The sequence below is a fragment of the Durio zibethinus genome, chromosome 14 (assembly GCF_047325235.1).
Source record: "Durio zibethinus cultivar Kanyao isolate XHJ-2024 chromosome 14, ASM4732523v1, whole genome shotgun sequence".
NCBI lineage: Eukaryota > Viridiplantae > Streptophyta > Magnoliopsida > Malvales > Malvaceae > Durio > Durio zibethinus.
This window is the reverse complement of record NC_143175.1, coordinates 21,892,476-21,915,570: the sequence shown is the minus strand read 5'-3', so window position 1 is coordinate 21,915,570 and position 23,095 is coordinate 21,892,476. Positions and strand designations below refer to the sequence as shown.

Below are 23,095 nucleotides of genomic sequence, written 5' to 3'. Positions count from 1 at the left end.
GTATTTAAAATAAACTTGTAATTTCATTTATTTACACAATGAAAGTGCAATTTAAAATATAAAATTGACAAAAAAAGAAATAAATTTCCAATTTACTTAGGTTGTTTGTGGATAAAATAACATTTATCTTTTAAATTACTATAAATTTTTATTCCAATAAGATAACAACAACAAACCTACCACAAAAAAACCAAAAAAAAATCGGCAAACCTCTCGGTAGTCCGAAGTCCAGTTTCTCTACTAAACTTCACAGTTCTCTTGAACGGTAGCTATATCTGAGAAGTAGCAACGGCAATGGAGGGACAAAAGAAGAAGAAATCATCTCCAATCTCTCTCCAACAATTCATCTCCACTATGACCCCTTTAATTGATTTGGAGAAGGTTCTTTCTTTGATTCTTTCTCTGTATTTTTATATATATATATATATATACACATATAATCATTTTCTTTGCATTCTTCCATTGATTCTAAAATGATTTTTGTATTGAATGCATCTGATATCAATTGTATGGCATTATTATTACTAACCCAGAAATGGGTGTTTCTCTAAATCACTTTTCAATTCATCAAATAGCACCAAAGTGAAGAAATTTTTCTTATGTGACAGCTCTTCCAGAATTCTTGAAGTCTGAAACTTTATTGATGATTTTAGGTGTAAAAGATAATATTTTTGGATATTTCTATTGGTTGGTTGTTTGTTTTTACAAAACTTTTTTTCTCAGAACGCGGAGATATCAGCTTCTATCAGTTCAGGAGCATCGAGAAATTTGGACACTGCTCAAAAGAGGGGCTCCACAATACTAAATTTGAAGTGTGTTGATGCTCAGGTTGTATTATTGTCTTAGCTTTTTGTGTGGTTTTTGTGCTTCTTTTAATTTGCATCGTTTGGTAGTTCAGAAAATAGAAGGCAAGGAAAAAAAAGGGAACCATGTTTTTGGGTTTGTTAAAGGGAACATGCTAAAAATGACGTAATAGAAATGGCTTGGGTTTCTTATTATTCCTTCTGCTTTTGATTTTGCAAATAGACAGGGCTAATGGGGAAAACACTACTTGAGTTCCAATCCACCAAAGGGGATGTTCTCCCCGCTCACAAGGTGAGGATTCTTGAAGTGGTAGAGCTGGCAAATTTTGAGATTTTTGATGCTATATTTGTTCGTCCTTAATACTGATGTACTCTAGAATACATTTTAAATTGTAATGAAGAAAGAATGTTTTGTATTTAATTATTCTTTGATTTTCAGTGTAAGATTTTCTTAGTACTTTGCTTAATTGCAACAACTGTTATGTTTTTTTTCAAAACATTTCTATTATATGCATGACACGTTTCTATTTTCTTTGGATACTACAAATGCTGGATTCCAATAGTTATTTGACTTATTTTTTGGCCAAAATTTGGCTTACTTCACTATTGGAGTAATGTTGCTTGAAAACATGACTTGGGGTCCAAATGTTCTAATTTATTTACTTAGAAATAATGAAATAACTAATTGATGTAAATAAGAAATGACATAGATTCAATTGCATTGACTAACAATTGATTAAACTTCCAACAAAAAGTAAAACCTGTCAGGAAATCTAGCTTATTTCCTTGTTCCAGTTATGAGAAACCTGCATAAATTATCCATAAGCTATTGCTATTGAAAAATGAGTAGTAATAAATGTCCATCAAATGACAATGAAGGGACAACTTTTATCTTATTTTGAAATGAATGTTCCCTTCTTTATATGAGCTTATGTTTTTCTCCTCCCTGCTATGCAGTTTGGAACCCATGATGTAGTTGTTCTAAAACCAAACAAGGCTGATTTAGGTTCTCCTGGTCTTGGACAAGGTGTAGTTTACCGGTTGAAGGTAATTGTGACTTTATTAGAAATAAAGCGTTGGCGTTGGGTCATTTCTTTATTGGTTTTGTTGTTTCATGTCATGTATGATCCTTCCCTTAAATTCTTGTGCCACTGATTGGTGTACGCATTGAACAGGATTCCTCAATCATTGTTGCTTTTGATGACATCCCAGAAGATGGTTTAAACAGTCCCTTGCGTCTAGAAAAAGTGGCAAATGAGGTTTGCTATTCAAAATTTTCAGTTGCTTCCAGGTTTTTTATATTGGCTTCTTCTGTTACACTGCCTAGACAATAGTTTTCTTTTTTTATAAGTATTTATGTGGACTCAAACTTTCCCCTTTGCATTTCAAATTGCTTTTCAGTTATGTATTTTTCAGTTTTTTTATGTTTGTCAAAAAGTTTGTTGTGGTTGACCTTAGGAAATCATATAGAAGTTCAAATTTAATGTTGTAGTATTCATTTGACCATTAACGTCTAATCATATATACAAGGCCTAAAGTAGATTGAAAACTGTGGAAATAGTATCAAATACATGGCAATTTACAAGATATTCTAGAGTTGATACTGTCAATGTGTTGTAGGCTTAAGCTTATAAGAAAAAGAGCATCATAGATTTATTTTCCTTTGCAGGTGACATATCGAAGAATGAAGGATGCCTTGATACAATTGAGTAAAGGTGTGCTGAAGGGACCAGCTGTAGATCTAGTTCCTGTATTGTTTGGAGAGAGACCACCAACAGTATCAAAGAAGGGTATTACATTCACCCCCTTTAACTCCAACCTTGATCGTTCTCAGGTGCGTTGTATGGATTCATAGTGTTTGGCTTTTCAAATAGTTTTTTTATTTCTCTTCATTGTGTTTCTTTTGTTTTCTTCTCTCTTTCTAGTTGGAAAGGGAATGGTGATGATATTATGTTAAATTTTAATGGACTGCTATATGGTATTGTGGTCATCACCATGCTTATAGACCCACATTCTTATCCAATAAGTGTCTTAGTATATCCAATTTATCGGCTTTATGCATGCTACATCTCTACAAACTGAGGATCTTTCTCCGTGCCCTAATTTATTTATTAACCTTCTTTTTGGGATCAAGAAAGATGCCATCTTAAAGGCACTGTCATCAAAGGATATATTTCTGCTGCATGGGCCTCCTGGAACTGGAAAAACGACAACAGTTGTGGAAATTATCTTACAAGAAGTGAAGCGAGGATCAAAGATCCTTGCTTGTGCTGCTTCAAATATTGCTGTTGACAACATTGTTGAGCGACTTGCTCCTCACAGGTACACTGGTCCAATATGTTGGGAAGTGATTCTTCTGGCTGAGCTAGTAAAGAAGTCTTTTCTGATTTACTTTTGCTTGGATCTTTTTCTGTTTTGGGGACCTCTTTATTTTAAGCTTTGCTTGGGCCTAATGCCCTCCCCAGACGATTCTAAGGGCACACTCTCCCACATTGACTTGGTGCATTCAAGATTTTACTCCTGAAGTGCTCCTTATAGGGATTGAACCTTGATTGATAAGGAAATGGAACTCTTACCCTTACCAACTGGACTATCCCCTTGTTCTAGTGACCTTATTCATGGAATAGGACTAATGATTTTTTGAACAGATACAAACCCAAAGGCTTTAACCTACCCTTTTTTCAATGCAATATGTGGTTCTGTTGAAGTTTGCGGTTTTTAGCATCTTTCGTTTTCCATAAATTTTCACTTGGTGGGATTTGTTTAACTGAAATGCAGAATTTACAAGAGGAAATTTCTGTTCTGATTTGTCTATGGTTGAATAAAATTTTGTCAGTGTACTGAATATAATAGAGAGGTAGTCAGCATTGAAACGTGGTTTAACTTATCCGTTGCAGGGAGGTAGTCTCCATCTAATAAAGCATTGTCAAATATATATACATGCCCAAATTGTATTGGCTGTTTATTTAATTAAATTAGTTCAAAGCATCTTCAGTTAGAGTGTTTGATAAAGGTTCTTATTTAAAATGATAATAACCATGGATATTTTCAACTTAGAACTAGTCTTTGTTAGACCCTCAAGCTGTTAACAGTTACGATTTTATCTTTCACAGGGAATTGTAGCTAGGTTGTTGTATTAGCATGTAAGATTTTATGGAGATATTTTGACTTGAATTGCTATTTTTTTTTTTAACATAGGAGACTGTAGCCTGGGGATAGGAGAAGGGATAGCAGATACTGGGATTTGAACTCCATACCTGCTAGATGCCACCTCTTAAGGGTGGCTGTATGAACTTCTCGGATTCGAATTGCTGTTTGATATACCAGTTAATTATTATTATTTTTGGCCATATAACAGTTATTCACTTCCTAGGTTTTTCTCCCTGTTCTTTCCATGTGATTACTGTTGACAGTTAATATGTAAGATGTTTTTGACATGAAATGTGATTACTCACTTTTATCTCTGTTTCTTTCATCAGAGTAAAGCTGGTGAGATTGGGGCATCCTGCACGTTTACTACCTCAAGTTTTGGACAGTGCACTTGATGCAAAGGTAAGCCTTTAGTTTTTTCTGAAAAGAAACAGAACTGAACGATGAAATTTGAATGTATATTTTAAAATAAGAAGACTAGAAAATTTGTCTTAATTATAGTTGGTTTTAGCTTCAGGCACATATTTGAAAGTTATCGCAGTCCAATGATTTACATATTTATGATAATCTTTTTATTATGTTTCTATGCTCTTGCTCATCCGTTGAAAGGATGTCATGAATGCTTCTGGAAAAATGAAGATAATTATCTTTTATCATTTTGTTATTCTTCGTTTTCCTGGGGAAGAAATATCCTGCCCATTTTCTATTTACTGAAATGGATCCTGATCATGTATCATCACTTTATTTGAGTGGCTATTCACAAAGTGATGAAACTTTGTTTTGATGTCATCTGCTTCTGAATATGGTCGTGAGAATGAATATTTCTCTTGTACTCTAAAACTTTTATCTTTTGAAGTGGATGCAACTTTTGTTTTTTGCATGTTTTATTAGGTTTGAGGTTATCTCTTGTATAAATCATAGAGTGCGCTTATATATTTGGTTGTTTTTGCTGTTAGGTTCTACGAGGAGATAATAGCTCTCTTGCAAATGACATTCGAAAAGAAATGAAGGTACAAGTTTATGCTATAATTTGAAGTCTCAGTTGTACTGTACCCAAAAGAAGAAAAAATTGATTTAAGTGTCAGTTTGCTAATGGTAAAACTAATCCACTGAAGAATGATGCTACTTCAGAAATTTGTTTAGATATTAAGTTTTTTCATCCTAAAATGGTCTCTAATGGTAATATATTATATTTGAATAAGTGACTGAGTATTGACATTTGCATTCTTTTTTACAAAAAATACTTGCATACTGAAATCATTTTAGACATTGCAAGCTTATCTTTTTGATATGGAAGGCAAGAGATTGTTTCATTGTTACATAAACAAAGGAATTTTACTTTTAGTCTGTTCTTCAGCTTACTGTAGTTCATTGCTTCAGGCACTAAATGGGAAATTGTTGAAAACCAAAGACAGAAATACAAGGAGAGATATCCAGAAGGAGCTTAGGACTCTTTCCAAAGAAGAGCGTAAAAGGCAGCAGCTTGCAGTGACCGATGTAATTAAGGATGCTGATGTCATATTGACAACTTTGACTGGTGCATTTTCTCGCAAACTAGACAACACTACATTTGATTTGGTTATTATTGATGAAGCTGCTCAGGCACTTGAAATAGCCTGCTGGATGGCTCTACTAAAGGTAATAATGTGTTGAAAATAAAAGTGTGTTCATATAAAAAGGAAAACAGATATGAAGTAACATTTTATACAGTTTAGAGACACTGAAAAATGTTTTTACAAACTGGAAACCCCCCCCCCCCCCCCCCCCCCATTTTACATGGTTATTCTGCCATCCCATCTAGTAAATATGGTTCTTGAAGATTTATGATTGTAAAATATGCCTTCTTCCAGGCTCCAGGATGCATGCTTATTCTTTAATGTTTCTAAATGAAATTTGATATTTTACTAATAAGATTCATTGGCTGGGTATCAACCTAATACAGTTCAAGATAGCATGTAGAGCAATAACAAAGTGCAATCCCACCTAAGGATCCACTATCATTATTTCAGGGTTCAAGATGTATACTTGCTGGGGACCATCTGCAGCTTCCTCCAACTATCCAGAGTGTTGAAGCTGAGAGGAAAGGGTTAGGAAGAACCCTCTTTGAACGCCTTGCAGATCTTTATGGAGACGAAGTCATGTCCATGCTCACTGTCCAGTACCGCATGCATGAGCTTATTATGAACTGGTCATCCAAAGAGCTTTACGACAGCAAGGTGCTATGATTCTAGCTTTATGCTTGCTTCATATTTAGGTTGTTGGTTAAAAAAATAATTTGGTTTTGGTTTGTTATGTTGATGGAAGCTGCATAATTACTGCAGATCAAAGCCCATCCAAGTGTTGCTGCACACATGCTCTTTGATCTTGAGAATGTTAAGAGGTCATCTTCAACAGAACCAACACTTCTTCTCATAGACATAGCTGGGTAAGCAGTTTATTACTGAAATTGGGTCAGCAGTAGGCATGTTTTACATTTGGCCTTCCCTTCTTCTTCTTCTTCTTCTTCTTCATGTTTAGGAAACCTCATAAAATGGATTCATTCCCTTTCATTTCGATTGTTATTTAACCTAGCTTGTAGTGAAATATATTGACTATTTTGTTTCTTAAAGCAAAAGTAAGACCAAATTTGGTAGAATTTTAAGATAAATGTGTGAAAATGAGAAATCTATTTGAATCTACCACAATAAATGTCATGGGAGGCCCTGTGTGACTCGACTTGAATTTGCTACAGGTGTGATATGGAAGAGAAGAAGGATGAGGAAGAGAGCACGTTGAATGAGGGTGAAGCTGAGGTTGCTATTTCACATGCCAAGAAACTTGTTCAGGATGGAGTCCATGCTTCTGATATCGGAATTATTACCCCTTATGCTGCACAGGTATAAAAGAGTTCACAGTGAAGTGGTCAATTGTCTCATTTGTGTGGGCTTTACAAATTGATTAAAACATTGAAAAACTGAAACACTACTGAAACTATACCCTCTATATCTATGCATAAACTCATAAATCCATGGATGATTTTGCAGGTGGTCTTACTGAAGATGTTGAAAAGCAATGGAGATAAGCTAAAGGATATGGAAATCTCAACCGTTGATGGTTTCCAAGGTCGGGAGAAGGAAGCAATTATTATTTCAATGGTTCGATCGAACTCAAAGAAAGAGGTATTCTAAGCATCTCTGTCACCATTGTTACTAGATTCCTACAGAATATATGGTAGAAATCTCAGCGTTAAGATTATGTTGTTGGGCTTCGTATCATTCTCAAATCATTTCAGGTTGGGTTTTTAAGTGACCATAGACGAATGAATGTGGCTGTGACACGAGCAAGAAGACAGTGTTGTCTTGTATGTGACACTGAAACAGTTACCAGCGATGGATTCTTAAAGCGGCTGGTTGAGTATTTTGAGGAGCATGGTGAGTATCTAAGTGCCTCTGAGTACAGAAATGAATAAAGTGAAGATCCAAAGAGGATAATATTCTTGATCACATTATGAGGTATTTTAATCTGTTGGCTTTGGGGTATTCCTTGGACCTCTTGTGTTTGGAGCTGAGCAAAATTGATATCCTTATGTTTTATACATTTTATCTTGTCTATTTTTGTTATATTTGCAAAAGCAAATGGAAAGTGACCTGACGGATCCTGATCATCCGTGTTTCTATCCCATGCTGGTATTGAACAAGTAGCGTTTAGGTTTGGGTTGCATGACTGTTATATGAACATCAGAATTTTGATAGATTATAACAAATTAATTTTAATGGTCTAGATTGGGTGGATATATATATACAAACCTATATTGTCACGGGAAGTATATGGCAATATCAAATGGTGTGACAAGCCAGCAACTTGGATTCCAGAGAAGATTATATAGATGGCGCTTGAACCTCCTCATTAATACATGGAGAAAAACAAAAACAAAAGTTGGTTTTCATCATTGATGACAGAAATGTCTAAAGCCTCTCACAAACTTCATCATCATAAAGCTTCACATTTTCAAAACACTGTTTTACCTGCATCGCATATTCCTGAGCTATTTATTCATTACTTATTATTGAGTGTAATAATTTGGCAGACTTTTTAGCTGCTGTTTTGTTAGACGAGTACTAACTTGTTTTCAGGTATTCTCTTCGTGTCTTGGATTATTTATTCGTATTGCTTTTAACCACCGATTTGCAGTTCTTTTACTTGGTTTGATCCTGTAAAAGAGCCCCCTCCAACACGATTGTTTGATCAACTTAATTTTCTTCTACTAATCATGTTACGCTAGGGTGGTATTCTCTTGTCGTCTCTCTGAGAATCAGCTACTGAGATGGAAAATTGCAGAAATGCAAACTACTCCAATGAAGTAAAAGTGACTCAAGTTAACATTTAATCTGTTCCGATCACACACATTGGTTGGTTGGAAATAACTTTTACCTACCTTCGGCTCCCAAAAATTCTTTTGCCACTAAAATCTACTATAGCCTCTCTTGATTGTCAAAGTCCAAACTATTTTCTTGTATGTTCGCTTCTGCCAGCAATGGATAGAAATGCTACTTTTCTACATCATTACAATCTATAACTTCAGAACATGTTTAGAAGTAGCGTCAAATTTATATCCTAGCTCAAATGCGAACTGAAAAAGTTTGACAGCCTATAGGAAAAGTCGAAGCCATCTCTTTTCTTCCAAGATTGACCACTACTCTTAGAAGTTCCAAATAGAAGTTGAAAAAGTTAGCTCTTCTTGAGGATCATGAACTTGGAAGTTGGCTTCTGCTCCTGGGTAATCAGCAACTCCACGCATCTCAATCATAGCATCCCAATTGAAGCTATTCTCTTCAAAGACAGCTAATTCATCATAATCTTTTATTGAAGAATCTGTTGCTGTTAAAATTTCTGCAGCATCAGCTCCTTCAGACTGCTTTTCTTCTCTCAGTATTCCCAGCTGCTGAAGGAACTCATGCAAATCAATCTGTGGTTTATCCTCATAAGCTCCCGCCATTTTATCTGATGAAATGTCAAAATCCTTCTCCCTCGTTTGAGGGTCTTCTGCAGGGGTTTTATCATCAATAATCTGAATCTCGGCTTTTGATTCACACGAAGAAGAGCTAGAAGAACCGATGTGACTTGAAACCCCATTCTTCTTAAGTTCTTGGAGCCTCTGATGAATAACATGAACACTAGGTTGGGCATTTATATTAAGCAAACCACAAGAAGGAAACATAGAGATGAAGTTCTTGGAAGGAATCCATTTGAACTTTTGCGGTTTGTTTGGAGAATTGGAGATTGGTTGAAGGTGTGGAAGATTAAGATAAGCATCCGGCCCATACAATCTCCTCGCAGCCTCATCATACGCCATGGCAGCTTCTTCCGCCGTGGCAAAAGAACCCAACCAGAGTCTTGTTCTCTTCTTGGGTTCTCTTATTTCAGCCACCCATTTGCCCCATGTTCTCTGCCTGACTCCACGGTATTGACAAGAAGCATTCTGGGGGCCGCCTTTGCCTCGAGTTGGACCTTTCTTCCATGGCTTCAATGGCGATCTTCTGTAACTTTCCATGGGAGTTTCACTAAGAGAAAAGAGGTAGCTGAGTGGGAAGTGAGGAGAGTGAGTGAAGCTGGAACTATGGGAGTGAAGAGAAGTGGGTTGAAAGGCGCGGGATATGTAGGGAAGGGAAATGTAGTTTGGTTTAAATGTTTTCACGTTTCATGAAAATCTTTCATTCGACCGTTGGCGAGTGTTAGATAAATTTTCGAACGCAATGATTTATATCTTTTTAGTAATTTTAACATTATATAAAACATGGAATGATCAGAGTGAGTGTATTATAATACAATGCAGTGAATGCTGCTTTACTGATTTGAGTAAGAAAATGCAGTGATTGTTCTTGGCCTGACAATCTCCCTCGGATTCTGCAAGGATTGTTTTCTAGTACCGCTCTGACATGAACTGAATTTTACCATTGCATAGAGGAAATCCACCTCAACATTTTTCACTTTCACGAGCCACCACTATTTCACATGTTGTCCTGCCCTGCCATTCACGACCTGATTCCCGAGACTCCCTTCACTTTTTTCCCATGCCTTGCTCCCTCCTCTATTGTCTCCTTAGATTTCCATATTCCTTAACCATGTCACATGTAGATGATGAAATAGCATGACCACTAATTCATTGCTCTTATTAAATGATTAATGGTTAATCATATGTAAATAATTCCCATTGAAAATACTAATAAGTATATATTTGGTATTTAATTCCAAGTACTTTCTTGAAATCAAGACAAAAAAAATACATAAGTGGTAAGAGTAGGATGAGATTTAAGTAAAGATTCTAAATTGCTTATCTTTTGATCATACTTAGAAGAAAGGAGTTAAGAATAAAGACCAAAAGTTGGTTATGTTATTCTAATTTGCAAAAATGGGGTACCATGAACTAACTCTTGTGCTAACTACAAGCTCAAGAGCCAGGATGAATATTAAGCTGTTGAAGAAACAAAGTGTCTGCTTTACCCAATTAACATCCAGCTTTCATATGCAAATTTCAAACCCTAATTTTTAATCCATTGGAATTCTGTTAGTATCACTTTGTTCATAAATATATTTCAACCATATATAAGTTTAGTAATACTCAACCACTTGTTGTAAATGTATCAAGGGTTTTTTTTTTTTAAGGAAGAGAAACTGAGAAAGGGTTAAACTTTTAAAGCTAAACTAATCCTAAAATTTTGAAAAATTATTAATTGACCGTTTTTAATCCAATTAGATACAAAGAATAATACTCTACTAAGCATGACATGATCTATAAAGATTTTGGGTCATGTATTTTGTTGAATCATACTTTTAACTTTCACAAACCATGCCAAAATAATATGTTAAATACATGAATTAATATTTAAACCATTTGACACATCTATTAAAAGGGTGTATAGCTTGGATAGATGGTAATAGGGGTGTTCATAATTCGATTTTAATCAAATTAATAGATCAAACTAGTTTAATTTGATTAATCAATCGATCATCAAATTAATTTCGATTGGCTAACAAAAATGATTTTAGAAAAATTTCGATTTTCGGTTAATTTTGTTTGAAAATTAAATTAACTAAAATTTTAACAGAAATATAATCTAATCCAAATATAAAATAAAAAATACAAGAAATGAATTGCTTAATTTTATAATTTGTTAGAATTTTTAACATAATACTTTAATATTTGAATATTTTATTGAATAATTTTAGTTAGTTTATTTAAAATATGAGAAATTAAGAGTTTAAAATATAATTTAACTTAAATACATTTATTATTTGGTTAACCAAAAAATTAACCAAACTGACAAAATTAAATTCAATCGCTTAATTTTTTAAATTCATAAATTTAGTTCGATTAACGAAAATAAAATAATATAACTCGATTAATTTAATTTAGGATAATTCGGTTTGAAATTAACCAGACCGACCGAATAAATACCCTAGATGATAAAATTAAAAATAATAATAATAATTATTGTAGCTATGATTAAAAAAATTCAATGAAAAATTTGTGTTAAATGAATCTCATTTGAATTAACATTTAGATTCAACTGGTGATACAATAAATTTAATTGTATTATACCAAAAGTACGATGAAATCCAAATAAATAATTAATCAATATTGGTCTGTGCACTTGCTTTGTGTAAAAACAATTAGTGCTAAAATAATAATTTTTAATTATTTATTAATATTTATTTTTAAAAATATTATTTAATATATATAATTAATTTTAATAATTTTTAATAATTTATTAATTTTATAATATGTAATATATAATATAAATTTTATTATATATAATTTTAAATTTAATATTTTAAATAATTATTTTTTATTATATTTAATTTTACTAATATCATTACATTTACATTTAAATATACATTTTATCATTAATTTTTATATCATTATTATAATATTTAAAATTTTAATTATAATAATTAACCTCACTATCGTTATTATTTTTAATTTCATCGAAACTATGTTTATTACGATTCTGAGTCAACACTCAATTGGGGTCGAAATTGTTTGATTCAGTTTAACTGTTTGGATATTAATAACTAACAAGTTCCTTGTCACAAAAACCAATTACTCGATGCCACAAAGAAAAAAAAGGTAAATTAGAAAAAAAAAAAAAAAAACTGAAATACAACCGTACAATTGACATCCTGCATGATATGACAGCACATAAAATAATATACAGTGGATTAATGATACGGCATAAATGAACATTTTGGAGAAAAAAGAGCCTTTAAATGCCAGGCGACGATCACAGAAAAGGAAAGGGAGGGAGTCATAGCGAGGGAGGGGAGGGGTCGGCCGGCCACGTAGGCCGGTGTCGAGAGGCAAAGTAAATAATTTTACCTTCATGAATCTAAAATTTCATGAATCAAAGACTTTTTTAGTGAAAAGAAGCTCAATCAATATCACTTTTTAAACCATATGGAATGTTTATTTTGTCCTTAATTAGACTTCTTATCCACACAATGAGGTTTTTTTAATTTACTCGAAGTTAGATAAAAGACAAGGCCAATCACCAATAAACCTTCACTTTTTGTACAATAATCACCAATAAACCTTGAATTTCTCTGGCAAATCCATTGAAAAAGCCAAAAGCAGGAAAAAAAAAAAAAGAAGGAATTTTCTGAACAACAATAGCAAATGCAGCAATGGCATAATTTTTTTCCAACAATAAGAAACAATATCAGATTAATTGGAAAATGTTTCTGCCTTTCATAAACCATAACTAATGCAATAATTACTTACAAAAATATAATCAAAATTCATGATAAAATATAATTGTAATTAAATTAACCCAAAATAAAATGAGTTGTTTCATTCATGGATCAACAACATAAGAAACAAACAAAAATACAAAACCCAAGAAAAAAAGATAACAAATTTATCAGAAAATTTTGAGTTTTAAGAGAAACCCAAATTACAAATGGTAAATAATCAAAGGTTATTTACATATAGTCATGTATACCAAACCTCTATCATCCCCATCTCTAAAAACATCCCAAATTCATAACAAGAAGAAAAAAAAAAAGGAATTTCTTTTTGAAAAAATCTACCTAGACAAGTGAAAAAAGGAGTGAAAGATCCTAGAAAAACCGAGGCGGATACGAGAATAAGCCCTAAGTGAGTAAAAGGTTGTCTGTCGGAGAATATCCTCGATTTTCTCCACGAATAGATTCAGGTTCCGAATCGGCGGCACGTAAAGAATCAATGGCACCGACGAGAAAGCCAGCGCGAACAACAGTTGCAGCATTTGCTTTGCTTTGCTCTTTCTTGATTGGTTTTTTTGTCTTTCAAAATTTTCTTTCGTTTTGTTTCTACTTTAAAGTAAAAAAGATGAATCTAGAGAGACACAGTAGTTGTATGTGGAATTTATGGATAGCAACTGTTTTCCTTTTAATAATTTGGGAGATGAATTCTTAATTATATTTCTATTTATTATTTTATTGGGTGCCATGGAATTAAATATTTAATTTTATAAGTCAATGTATTTATTAAAGAAAACAATTCCTACATTTTTTTTGCCTTCATTAATTCTCCTTTGTATTGGATTTGAGGTGTACCTTTTTTTTCTGTTTTTTGGGTAGAATACCCAAAATATCATGATAGTATTAAATGTTTCGGTTTATTATTTATGTTACCTTCCAAAACAAAAATTTCTAAATAGATCCCTTACTCTTTTATCCAATAAATGATAGTTTAAAATTACCATACCACAACACATAAAGTGGTGCAAGCTGTTGTTTCGATGTTTTTTTTTTTTTTTTGTCCGTCAAAAAATAAGTGTTTCTTCTTTTATTTTGTTTGATGATTGCTATATGCATATTATCAAAATTAAATCTTCAAAATAAAAATCTTTTTAAATAATATTTTTATATATATTTATTAAACGAATTAAATATCAATAGAAATATATTTAATTCATTTATTTTTACAAACAAACTAGTTTATGATTTTTTTAAAATTCTTTCATTTATTGTTTATTTATAATAATAATAACAAATTTATATTTTTATCTTTTACATTAATCTAATTTTAATATTAGTTTATATTCGTTTAGAGTTTGTTCAAATTTATTTTATTATAATTTATTTATTATTTATTAATATATTTATTTATTAATATTCATTAAAATATTCGTTTAATACTCACGAAAAAATTTATTTAACTTAATCGAATTGAATACAACTCGAACACAAATATCTTATAATTTAAACAAATCTAGCTAGAATGAGTAGAATAATTATTTTATCAAACGCAAATCAAATCTAAACACCTTTAAAAATAAAATAAATAAATCAAAAACTTATATTTATCCATTCATATTCATTTCATTTACAACTCTAATAAAGTTGAGCGTTGAGATTAATTTTTTTTTTGCAGTATATACTTTCGATTTGTCTATCTTTCATGTGTTTTGAATAACAAAAAGAAGTACTTAAAACATTTTACTCTATATTTTCAATAGAAAAAGTGAAATTTTTTTCCCAAAATTACACTCGATAAAAGAAAAGGTTTAGCTGAAATTGCTATACTTGATAGTGTTTTGTCAAGGTATGAGAATAAACGTGCTATGTTAGAATTTGTATTTGTCATTGTCATCTGAACTAAGCCACAAAAAAAATCAAAAATCAAAAATCAATAACTATGCATTAAATTATCTCTTAAGAGAGTTCTTTTTTTTTTTACACATGTTTAAGTTACAAAAATAATACTTGCCCTTTAGTTGAAATAAAAAAACAAAATACAAATTATAATTAAAAACAAGGATTTTTTTTTTTCTCACCGAAATCTATGGTTGCCATCGGTGAAGTTAATGCCGACAACAAACGGCCAAGACAAAGCTCACAATATTAAAAATCAACAAAAAAAAAACATTAAAAAAATGACTAAAAGCACAATTGACCAAACAACAAAAAATAATACTAAATAATATCAGAACCTAAAATACTTAACCAAACACATAAATCAACTTAAATAAAAAATACACAAAAAATCACATATCAAGCAAATTACACAAAAAAAAAAAGAGATTTTATCTCTCCTAAAGATTCAATATAAGATTTATTTTTTGTTGAATTTAGAAGAATCTAAGATGAAAACCCAGGAAAATAGTAGACAAGGTTATGATGAAAGTTTGGTTACCAACCACAATTGCAACGACCCTAAATAAGAAGTTTTCAATTTTGGGTTTGAAGCTAAATTTGAATTTTTAGGGTTTTTTGTTAAAGAGAATTCTATGTATACCCCATTTAATATTATACACATCTAAAATTCAAAATTCAATTTCTTATTTCTATTAAATACATCACATCCCTTACTTTTAATTTTCCATTCTTATTCTTCCTCTCTTCTTCTTTCCTCACTTTATGAAATCAAACTTTTTGAAAATGAATATCTTACAAGCCTCAAAATTTCTTGAATATCCATTTCCAAAAAACCTTAATTATGCTCGAAAATAGATATTACAGAGTATTTGAGATTTTTCGAATATTTATTTTTGAGAAGCTCAATTTTTACTTTTGATCACTGAAAAATCTTAATCATGTAATTATGAACATATTTACTTGAATATGTATGCAAATGGAACTAAAATCAATGTTCTCAACATGCACAACATAAACTTGTTCTTTCTCTTACGCATTTAGAACACTGAGAACACCATTTTTTCTGGTTTTGAATGGGCAAAATGGAGTTCATAGTTTTCTAGGCTTAGAACAAAAGCCATTTTTATGCTTATGCATGCTTGAGAACTAATATATTTTTTCTCTTAGCACATATGATCAAGAATGGGTATATCAATAACTCATGCGTGTATGCATGCTAGTCTAAACTTGAACACCCTATAAAACATTGATGTTGACAATATCATCAATAGGTTGACAAATCCAATAATATCTAATTTTTCAACCACCAGTTCTTACTATCAGAATTATCAATTTATTAATAATATTTTTTAGTATCCCAAAGATTAGAGACTTCGATATTTTCATTATTAAAAGTTTGTAATTCAATATATATTTTAAAATTTTTGTATATATTCTCAAAAATAGATTTTTGAAAGTTAATTTGTATTCTCAATAATCTATTTTCAAGAATTATATTATTTTTTCTGAAAAAATTTTTTGAAGACACAATATAACTCTCAAAAATTCATTTCTAAAAAATACAAGATGATTTTTAAGTGTACAAGTTATTAAAAATATTTTTGTCATTTACTAAATGTTAAAATTAGCATTTGGAATATAGGTATTTTTGAAAAAAAAAATTGGAGGGTATAAAAGAATTTTGGTGATATATTTAAAACACCCCATTTGTAAAAGCTAATTCTATGGAAGTAAAAAGAAGAGTTCAAAAAGAAGATTTTGGTAATTTTTTAGAGATTTTTAACATTGATGGCCAACGGCCGATGGCGACGAGGATGATGGTTTGACATCATAAATTGGTTTTGAGGGAATTTAGAGTGAGAGAATGAGTTTTTAGAATGAGAACTTAAAACGAAAAAAAAAATGAAAAAAAGTTTTTTATATTGAATTGAAAAATAAAATAAAATTCACGCGTTAGCCCAAGATCGAATTCAGAACCCGCAGGTTCAACCCGACCATGGCAATGCGTGGCATACATCCTAGTCATTCTATAAAACTCATTAAAGTTTTTTGAGTGATAGACATTCAACGGAGTCAATTTTGCTGGCTGGCTGTCTTTGTCCATTGGACCACTATACATGTTTGGAAAAATAATTTTCATGTGAAAGGTTTCTCCTATTCTTACACTTTTTGATTGCCTCTAATCTAAACAAGTAAGAAAGAAAAAAGGAAAATTTTCATTCATATTTTCTCCCAAATACAATTCAATTTTTTTTTTTTTGTCTTCACTTAGATTATATGAGGGAATAAAGAGCTAGTTTTATTTTTGATATTTTTAAACAAAATACCCCCGCAAAAAAAAAAAAAAAATACAAACTAACAAAGTAAAATATTTATGCCACTCAAACCTGAGAATAGTAGTATTTGATGGCTCTGCAAACATGTTGCCAATCAGGGAACCGGTTAATGTGTTCCAGTCTTGACCCTAAAATATGTCAGAAGAACGAGAAGGTTAAAACATTCAAATACTAGAAACAGATCAAATTGATACATGCATATGATGAGGAACGAATGTATCAACTTCGAAGGGCTTTTTTGGGAGTAATCATATGGAAGTTGTCTACGGTACAAACCAACGAAGAATAACGTAATTGACTATCACATTTGTGTTAACAATCTGACTAGGGATACGTTTCAATAGGTAATGAAATAAATTTGGGGAAAATTAAAAATATTGATAGAAATAAAATTAGTTATTATAATAATTAAATTAAATTTTATAACGATGAAATTAAAATTAATAATGAAAATATCTATTTTGATATAAATACAGTGATTGTATTAAGACCAAAAAATATATGTAATCATTAAAAACATTAATTTATTATAAAATTTACTATTAGTTAGTATTTTAAATTTTTTATTCGATCTATTAATACATATTATTTTATATTACAAATAACAATTAAGATTTTAAGTATTAAAAATTATAAAAAATATTTTAAAATATTTAATATTTGAAGAAATAATACTTATAATAATTGTAAATATTATTTGGATAAATTAAAAATGTAATATTTTTATCTATTAGGGATGTTTAAGTCTTATCGTTATAAATTTAAGGGTTAAAAAGAAAATAAAAATAAATAGTTTGGATATTATTGTTCAATTTACATCCCAGTAAGCCACTGCACCCTCCATACTCCAGTTTCTCACCGGAGGTTCAATGCAAGCAAAAGCTTACTACTGGACTTTGATAATGTTTGCCGAATAACCAACTACCGCACGATTGGGCAAAAAGGTGCCTCAACTGCGCCGCACTGGAGCTCCGTTTAAAACCAAATGAAGCCTAGCTCAACCAACCCAAATCAGATATCATTTCAAACAAGTTGGGTCAATTATACACGTCGTTTTCTTCCACTCAGCCAGTACATGGCTGTATCTTCTACAACCTGCAAGGCAGAAAAGCTATTTTAGAGTCAAAAGGAATTTTAATCATCCAAAACTTGAGCCTTTCTTAATTAAGGGCTAATATCAGCTTACTTATCATCATGCGCATAAACCTTTGGTTGCATTTGTGTCCGTTGCTTGTCCGTGTGTGTCAGAGAGAGAGAGAAAGAGAGAGAGAGGGAGAGAGATAGGACCCTCAAAATTTAGGACTTCATACCATCATACCATCCTCTTCACATTCAATGTTATAATGACATAATATATGTTACAAGAAGTAACTATGCCAGAAAATTGTTTCGACAATTCCAATTAAAATTGTAGTAAGTAATGATGTCAGGAAGAAAAAGGGTAAAGATGAGAAAGAAAACAAAATGTTAGTGGCATTAAAAGACCAATTTTTTCATTGTACAGACATTCTGCCAAAACAACGACAACAAAGAGACATTTGCTAATATGGCGCAAGAAACGCCAGCACAGCCTTGATGTACAAACACTTTAACGCCTTTAGATACAATATTCAATAGAATGCACACAAATATGTTGAAGAATACACGACAGATACTTCGAAATCAGAAAGAAGTCAAGGGGGGTTTCCAATAGATAACCGGGAAATAAGAAAGAAGTCGGCATGTATCCCATTCTTTCGTTTTTCCCATTTTATTGTTCGGAAAACAAGATTGTTCCTTTTGTCTCACCCTTTATCTCCTCTTTCCTTTTTCCGTTTTGTTGTTTGGGAAACAAGAATTTACTATGTTTTTATCTATATAGGTAGTAATAGTAGTAAATAATAGATAGGAAATATGAATTTATGCATGTATGTACAACAGGAAATACGAATTTATGTATGCATTTGTTAATATTTCATTGAAATTTCAAATCATAATTTCTAGAGAAAACCTATAGCCTTAAAGTGTAGCACTTCACATATCCAGTCTCTGTTTCTCCTCAATGGACCACATTATCTCAATGAATCACAAAAAGGGAAATACAATAGCAAAACAGACATCTAATTTAGGGTAGCATTATCATTCTCAGTTCTTACAGTTTTAGACCATTCTAGGATCAGCCTGAGCCTCTGCCACAGTCTAAACTTGATCCCACCACAACAGTATAAAGAGATATCATGAATCCAAGATAGTATCATAGTCCAAAGAAACAAATGAAGCTTGCAAAGAAATAGAATGCACAAGTTTCAATAAATGACGCTTAATCAACAAGGAGTTTAACAGAAAAACAAACAAAGAACAAGTGGGGAAAAAAAACAACAGAAGGGAGACATCGCACGTCCCTGTGCATTCAGAATCCGAACAAAAAAGTATAAAAAATAAGCACATATAAAATGGCAAAGTCCACTTCCTCGAAGTTGTAAATAATACAAAGCTGCCAGTCAGAGTATTAAAAATAGAAATACAACAAAATCCATGATACACAGACACCCACACAAATATTAGACAACTAGATTCACAGCTCTTATATTGCATCCTTAATGACTTAATTTCAGCGATTAATGACTGTTAAAACAATCCATAAACCACATTCAAAGCACTTTGGTTCTAAAACAATGGAATGGGAACAAATTAAATATCAAGGAAAGGAAGGGAAACAGCAAGAGCACACCTTCCCTTATACATGCTCCAGCTTCTGCATCAGCTAGGCCCTGTCTGAGGTTGCTGCAAGGAGTTGAGGAATTTTTGGGGTAAAAGTTAAAAAAAGAAAGCAAGATACCGAAGACTGTCAAGCACCATGTATAAAACCTCAATTTTCTGGTTATGATGTTAGAGCATTCCAATGAAGGCTTCACTAGCTGCTGGTCAAATCGTTTCATCTGACCAGCTAACAAGATGAACTAATGCAGACAACACAAATTATGCGTTGGCAAAGAAATAATTCAGTTATACAGCAAGCTGTGTTCAAATCATCAATCTTCAATAGAAGTAAGAATAAAAGAACATTTTTTCAAGATACTAAGGCATATGATTAATCACAAGAAAAATTCCACAAGACTTCACATGCAGCTTATACCCAAACCATTTGTAGAACATAAATATGGCATTAGAAAAGAATTTAATAATATGGTTTCCAGGAACTTCTAGTTTCCATGAATTGCAATAAAGGAATGAAAATCCATATACCTTTTGCCTAATTGTTACAATTATAAAAGTCACACACAATAAAATACTTACACCATCTTAACACTTATCACCTTATAATCAGGTTAAAACTAAACAATCATTGGAACCAAATTGGGTGTTTGTTCTCCAATTGCAGTTTCTTCATCTTCAAGGCACACTAGTAAGTGATTTGCTATAACTTGCCTGCAATAATAATAGGGAGAAGATCAATGAAGAGACTAAACGATAAAAACTCAAGAAATCACAAAAGTATAGCAGCTAAATCAATCTCATACCAGTTTTAGTGATAAGCTTTATGAGATGAATCTGTTATACGTGATACAGTTCTGATATTACATTAAAACCATTCCTTCTCTGAATAGCATTACTAGAAGCTAGGCATTTAAGAATTTCTTCAAGACAATGACCATAACCACTTCTGGCGGACCATTAAACTAGGTCAGGTGTCAACCCCAAAGAGAGGACATTAAATTACTGGTTCTGCCAAAAAATTACTGAATGAAAAATTACAGGTTTATGGAACAGTAATCTGCTATGAGCATAACTATCGCTCTAGTTGCAGCATCTTGCTCATGAAGAAGGTGAACCAGCAGTGATACCACAGCGTCCATTTGTTTAGTGTTAGTAAGACTGTTTCCAGATGATTATTTGGCTTAAAATAACGGCCTTGATTATGCAGACAACCCCATCTATTACGTCTTCAACAGTGCAGTGAAGCTTGCCAAAATGCACCAATAGCAGACAACAGTATGAGTATGTCGACATTAAGACACAATCCCTAATTGTAACTAAGACATTGTATGTTAGACAGAATGATAATAACATTGCATAAAAAGTACTCAAGTCCAGAGAATCATGGAATGCTAAGATTGAGTACAATCAGTCCACTTATTTCCAATAAAGTGCAATAGACATATGCAGCTCTTGTTTAAGTAAAGAACATTACCTCAAGAACCTCATGCATACTTACCAGTGATAAAAGAACATGTGATATCTGCTTTCCATATTCTGACACTATGCCTTCGAAAATTTTCCAATCAAAATGCCCCAGCAGAAGGCATAAAAAATTGAGGAAAAATTTTCTGATCTCTATACCACCATCCTTGCTCTCAGATGATCGTAGTTATTTGTGTAGTACTGCATTTTTATTCTTTTCTGGGATAAGGAATTCAACAATTTCATTGAAACAAAGAAAAATTAATGCTAATACAAATAATAAATATCAAGACTGAGTCACAAATTGAAATTTTGGTAAGGAAATCAATTCTACCGAGTCAAAAAATGCCGTCTATGAGGCTGTGTCTGGCTGATCCTTTTGCTACTTTCTTTTTGATTCCTGAATAGTTGCTAATAAAGAGCTAAAAGCAAATGGTAGTAAGAAAACTCACAATTAATTAAAAATAAACAAATCGATAAAATGTAACACCGATTCTAACATAAGGGTTCCACATAATAGTAAAACCATGCATTTTCTTATTAAAACAATTATATTTCTCAAGTGTTTGTTTTAGAATCAAACGCACTTTTGGCTTTTTTGAAGTTAAAATAAAAATAAAATAAAAAAGTAAAAGCAACAAGCGAAGGATTGCATAAGTTTTTTGAACACCATGACTCTAATCTAAATAAAACACCTAAAACATAAACATAGATACATTATCTACACCACAGGGCAACTCATAGAGAAATAGAATACAGAATTTGTCCTTTTGGCATTAACCAAAAACTGACCCATGGTACTCACGTCACGTACTCCACGAGCTCTCGCACGAGTACACCAACCAAAAGCTATATATCGTTCATCTTTACTCATAATTATTTCAAACATGTTTTTGTTTGAAAGGAAACAAAAACCAAAATGGCAAAAAGAAAACAGAAATAAGAAGCATAAATTACACATAAGTTAGGTTACATGTTCATGGCCTAAGCCCCATCTTTGACATACTTGTGAAGAAACCAGAATAAGCTGCAAATTTAACATTAAAATAATATCAAGTTTTTATTCGAAATAATGTAGAATGATGAGGAATAGCAATTTAAATTCAGTAAGGCGTTTGAGAAGGTTTACTGTCGGACGACGTTTGTTGGAGAAGCGAACTGAAGTGCTAAAGGTTTTTGAGACGGGAGTGGTCCAAGGGATTCAAAGGTGACTCGTTAAAGAAATCAGGAGGGGAGAGCTGGAGTGATGAAGCGTTTTGGGATGGGAACTGAGGAGGCTTGTTGAAGAAGTCAGGGGACATGCGACAACTGAAATGGTGAAACTTTTTAGGACTGGCAATGAGGAGGGTGGTCGACGAGATACGAAAGGCGGTGACTTGTTGGAGGAGAGAGGCAAGAACTGAAACTTTTTGGGAATGGCGGTGATGACTCGGGACGAGATTGGGGACGTGACTTGTTGGAGATGTTTGCGGTTGGTTTCTGTAGAAAATTTATGTGAAGTTTGAGTGGAGTTTTGTAAAATTCTTTTTTTTTAAAATCATTTAATAAAAATATTAATAAAAAATTTAAATAGATAGATTAATAAAATTTAATTTTATTTGATTATAAAAATTTTATCAATATTTTTATGAAAAAAATTATTTTAAAAATTATTTAATAAAAATTTAAATTAATATATTAATAAAATTTAATATGAAAAACAATAATATATAAAAATTTTATTAAAAATATTATTTATAATTTAAATCATTTTTATTTAACAAAAAAATTTTATCAATATTTTTATTAAAAATATTTATAAAATATATATATAAATTTATTAAATTTGATTTGTATTTATTTGATTATAAAAATTTTATCAATATTTTTATGAAAAAATTTATTTTAAATATTATTTAATAAAATTTTAATTAATATATTAATAAAATTTAATATGAAAAATAATAATATATAAAAATTTATTAAAAATATTATTTATAATTTAAATCATATTTATTTAACAACAAAATTTTATAAATATTTTTATTA

The 23,095-nt window shown here is 31.5% G+C and overlaps 2 protein-coding genes and 1 long non-coding RNA gene across 7 annotated transcripts; 1 reads left to right on the top strand and 2 right to left on the bottom strand.

The window, feature by feature from the left end:
* The first annotated feature begins 160 nt into the window (after nt 1–160).
* Nucleotides 161–7,712, top strand: LOC111294057 (DNA-binding protein). Of its 2 annotated transcripts, none has more exons than XM_022887223.2 (15): nt 161–381; nt 724–828; nt 1,027–1,095; nt 1,761–1,850; nt 1,979–2,062; nt 2,473–2,637; nt 2,938–3,125; nt 4,283–4,355; nt 4,910–4,963; nt 5,334–5,591; nt 5,963–6,169; nt 6,275–6,378; nt 6,685–6,829; nt 6,977–7,111; nt 7,225–7,712. In XM_022887223.2, the coding sequence occupies exons 1-15, from the start codon at nt 295–297 to the stop codon at nt 7,399–7,401; spliced, it is 1,941 nt and encodes a 646-aa protein (XP_022742958.2). In that variant the 5' UTR covers nt 161–294; the 3' UTR covers nt 7,402–7,712. The 2 variants fall into 2 exon arrangements, with proteins under 2 accessions (XP_022742958.2, XP_022742960.2); XM_022887225.2 differs by having other exon boundaries at nt 167–381; nt 1,031–1,095.
* Nucleotides 7,713–8,483: 771 nt separating this feature from the next.
* LOC111294059 (dehydration-responsive element-binding protein 2F-like) lies at nt 8,484–9,595 on the bottom strand. Its single transcript, XM_022887227.2, has one exon. The coding sequence runs from the start codon at nt 9,481–9,483 to the stop codon at nt 8,632–8,634; it is 852 nt and encodes a 283-aa protein (XP_022742962.2). The 5' UTR covers nt 9,484–9,595; the 3' UTR covers nt 8,484–8,631.
* An 8,055-nt stretch (nt 9,596–17,650) lies between these two features.
* Nucleotides 17,651–22,544, bottom strand: LOC149515128 (uncharacterized). Of its 4 annotated transcripts, none has more exons than XR_016327707.1 (7): nt 22,197–22,544; nt 22,041–22,094; nt 21,402–21,489; nt 20,407–21,286; nt 19,742–20,314; nt 18,093–19,669; nt 17,651–18,001 (listed from the first exon to the last, which is right to left on the bottom strand). It is a non-coding gene; the product is annotated as an uncharacterized LOC149515128 (long non-coding RNA). The 4 variants fall into 4 exon arrangements; XR_016327704.1 differs by having other exon boundaries at nt 21,402–21,478; XR_016327706.1 differs by having other exon boundaries at nt 20,183–20,314; nt 21,402–21,478.
* Between the last annotated feature and the right edge of the window lie 551 nt (nt 22,545–23,095).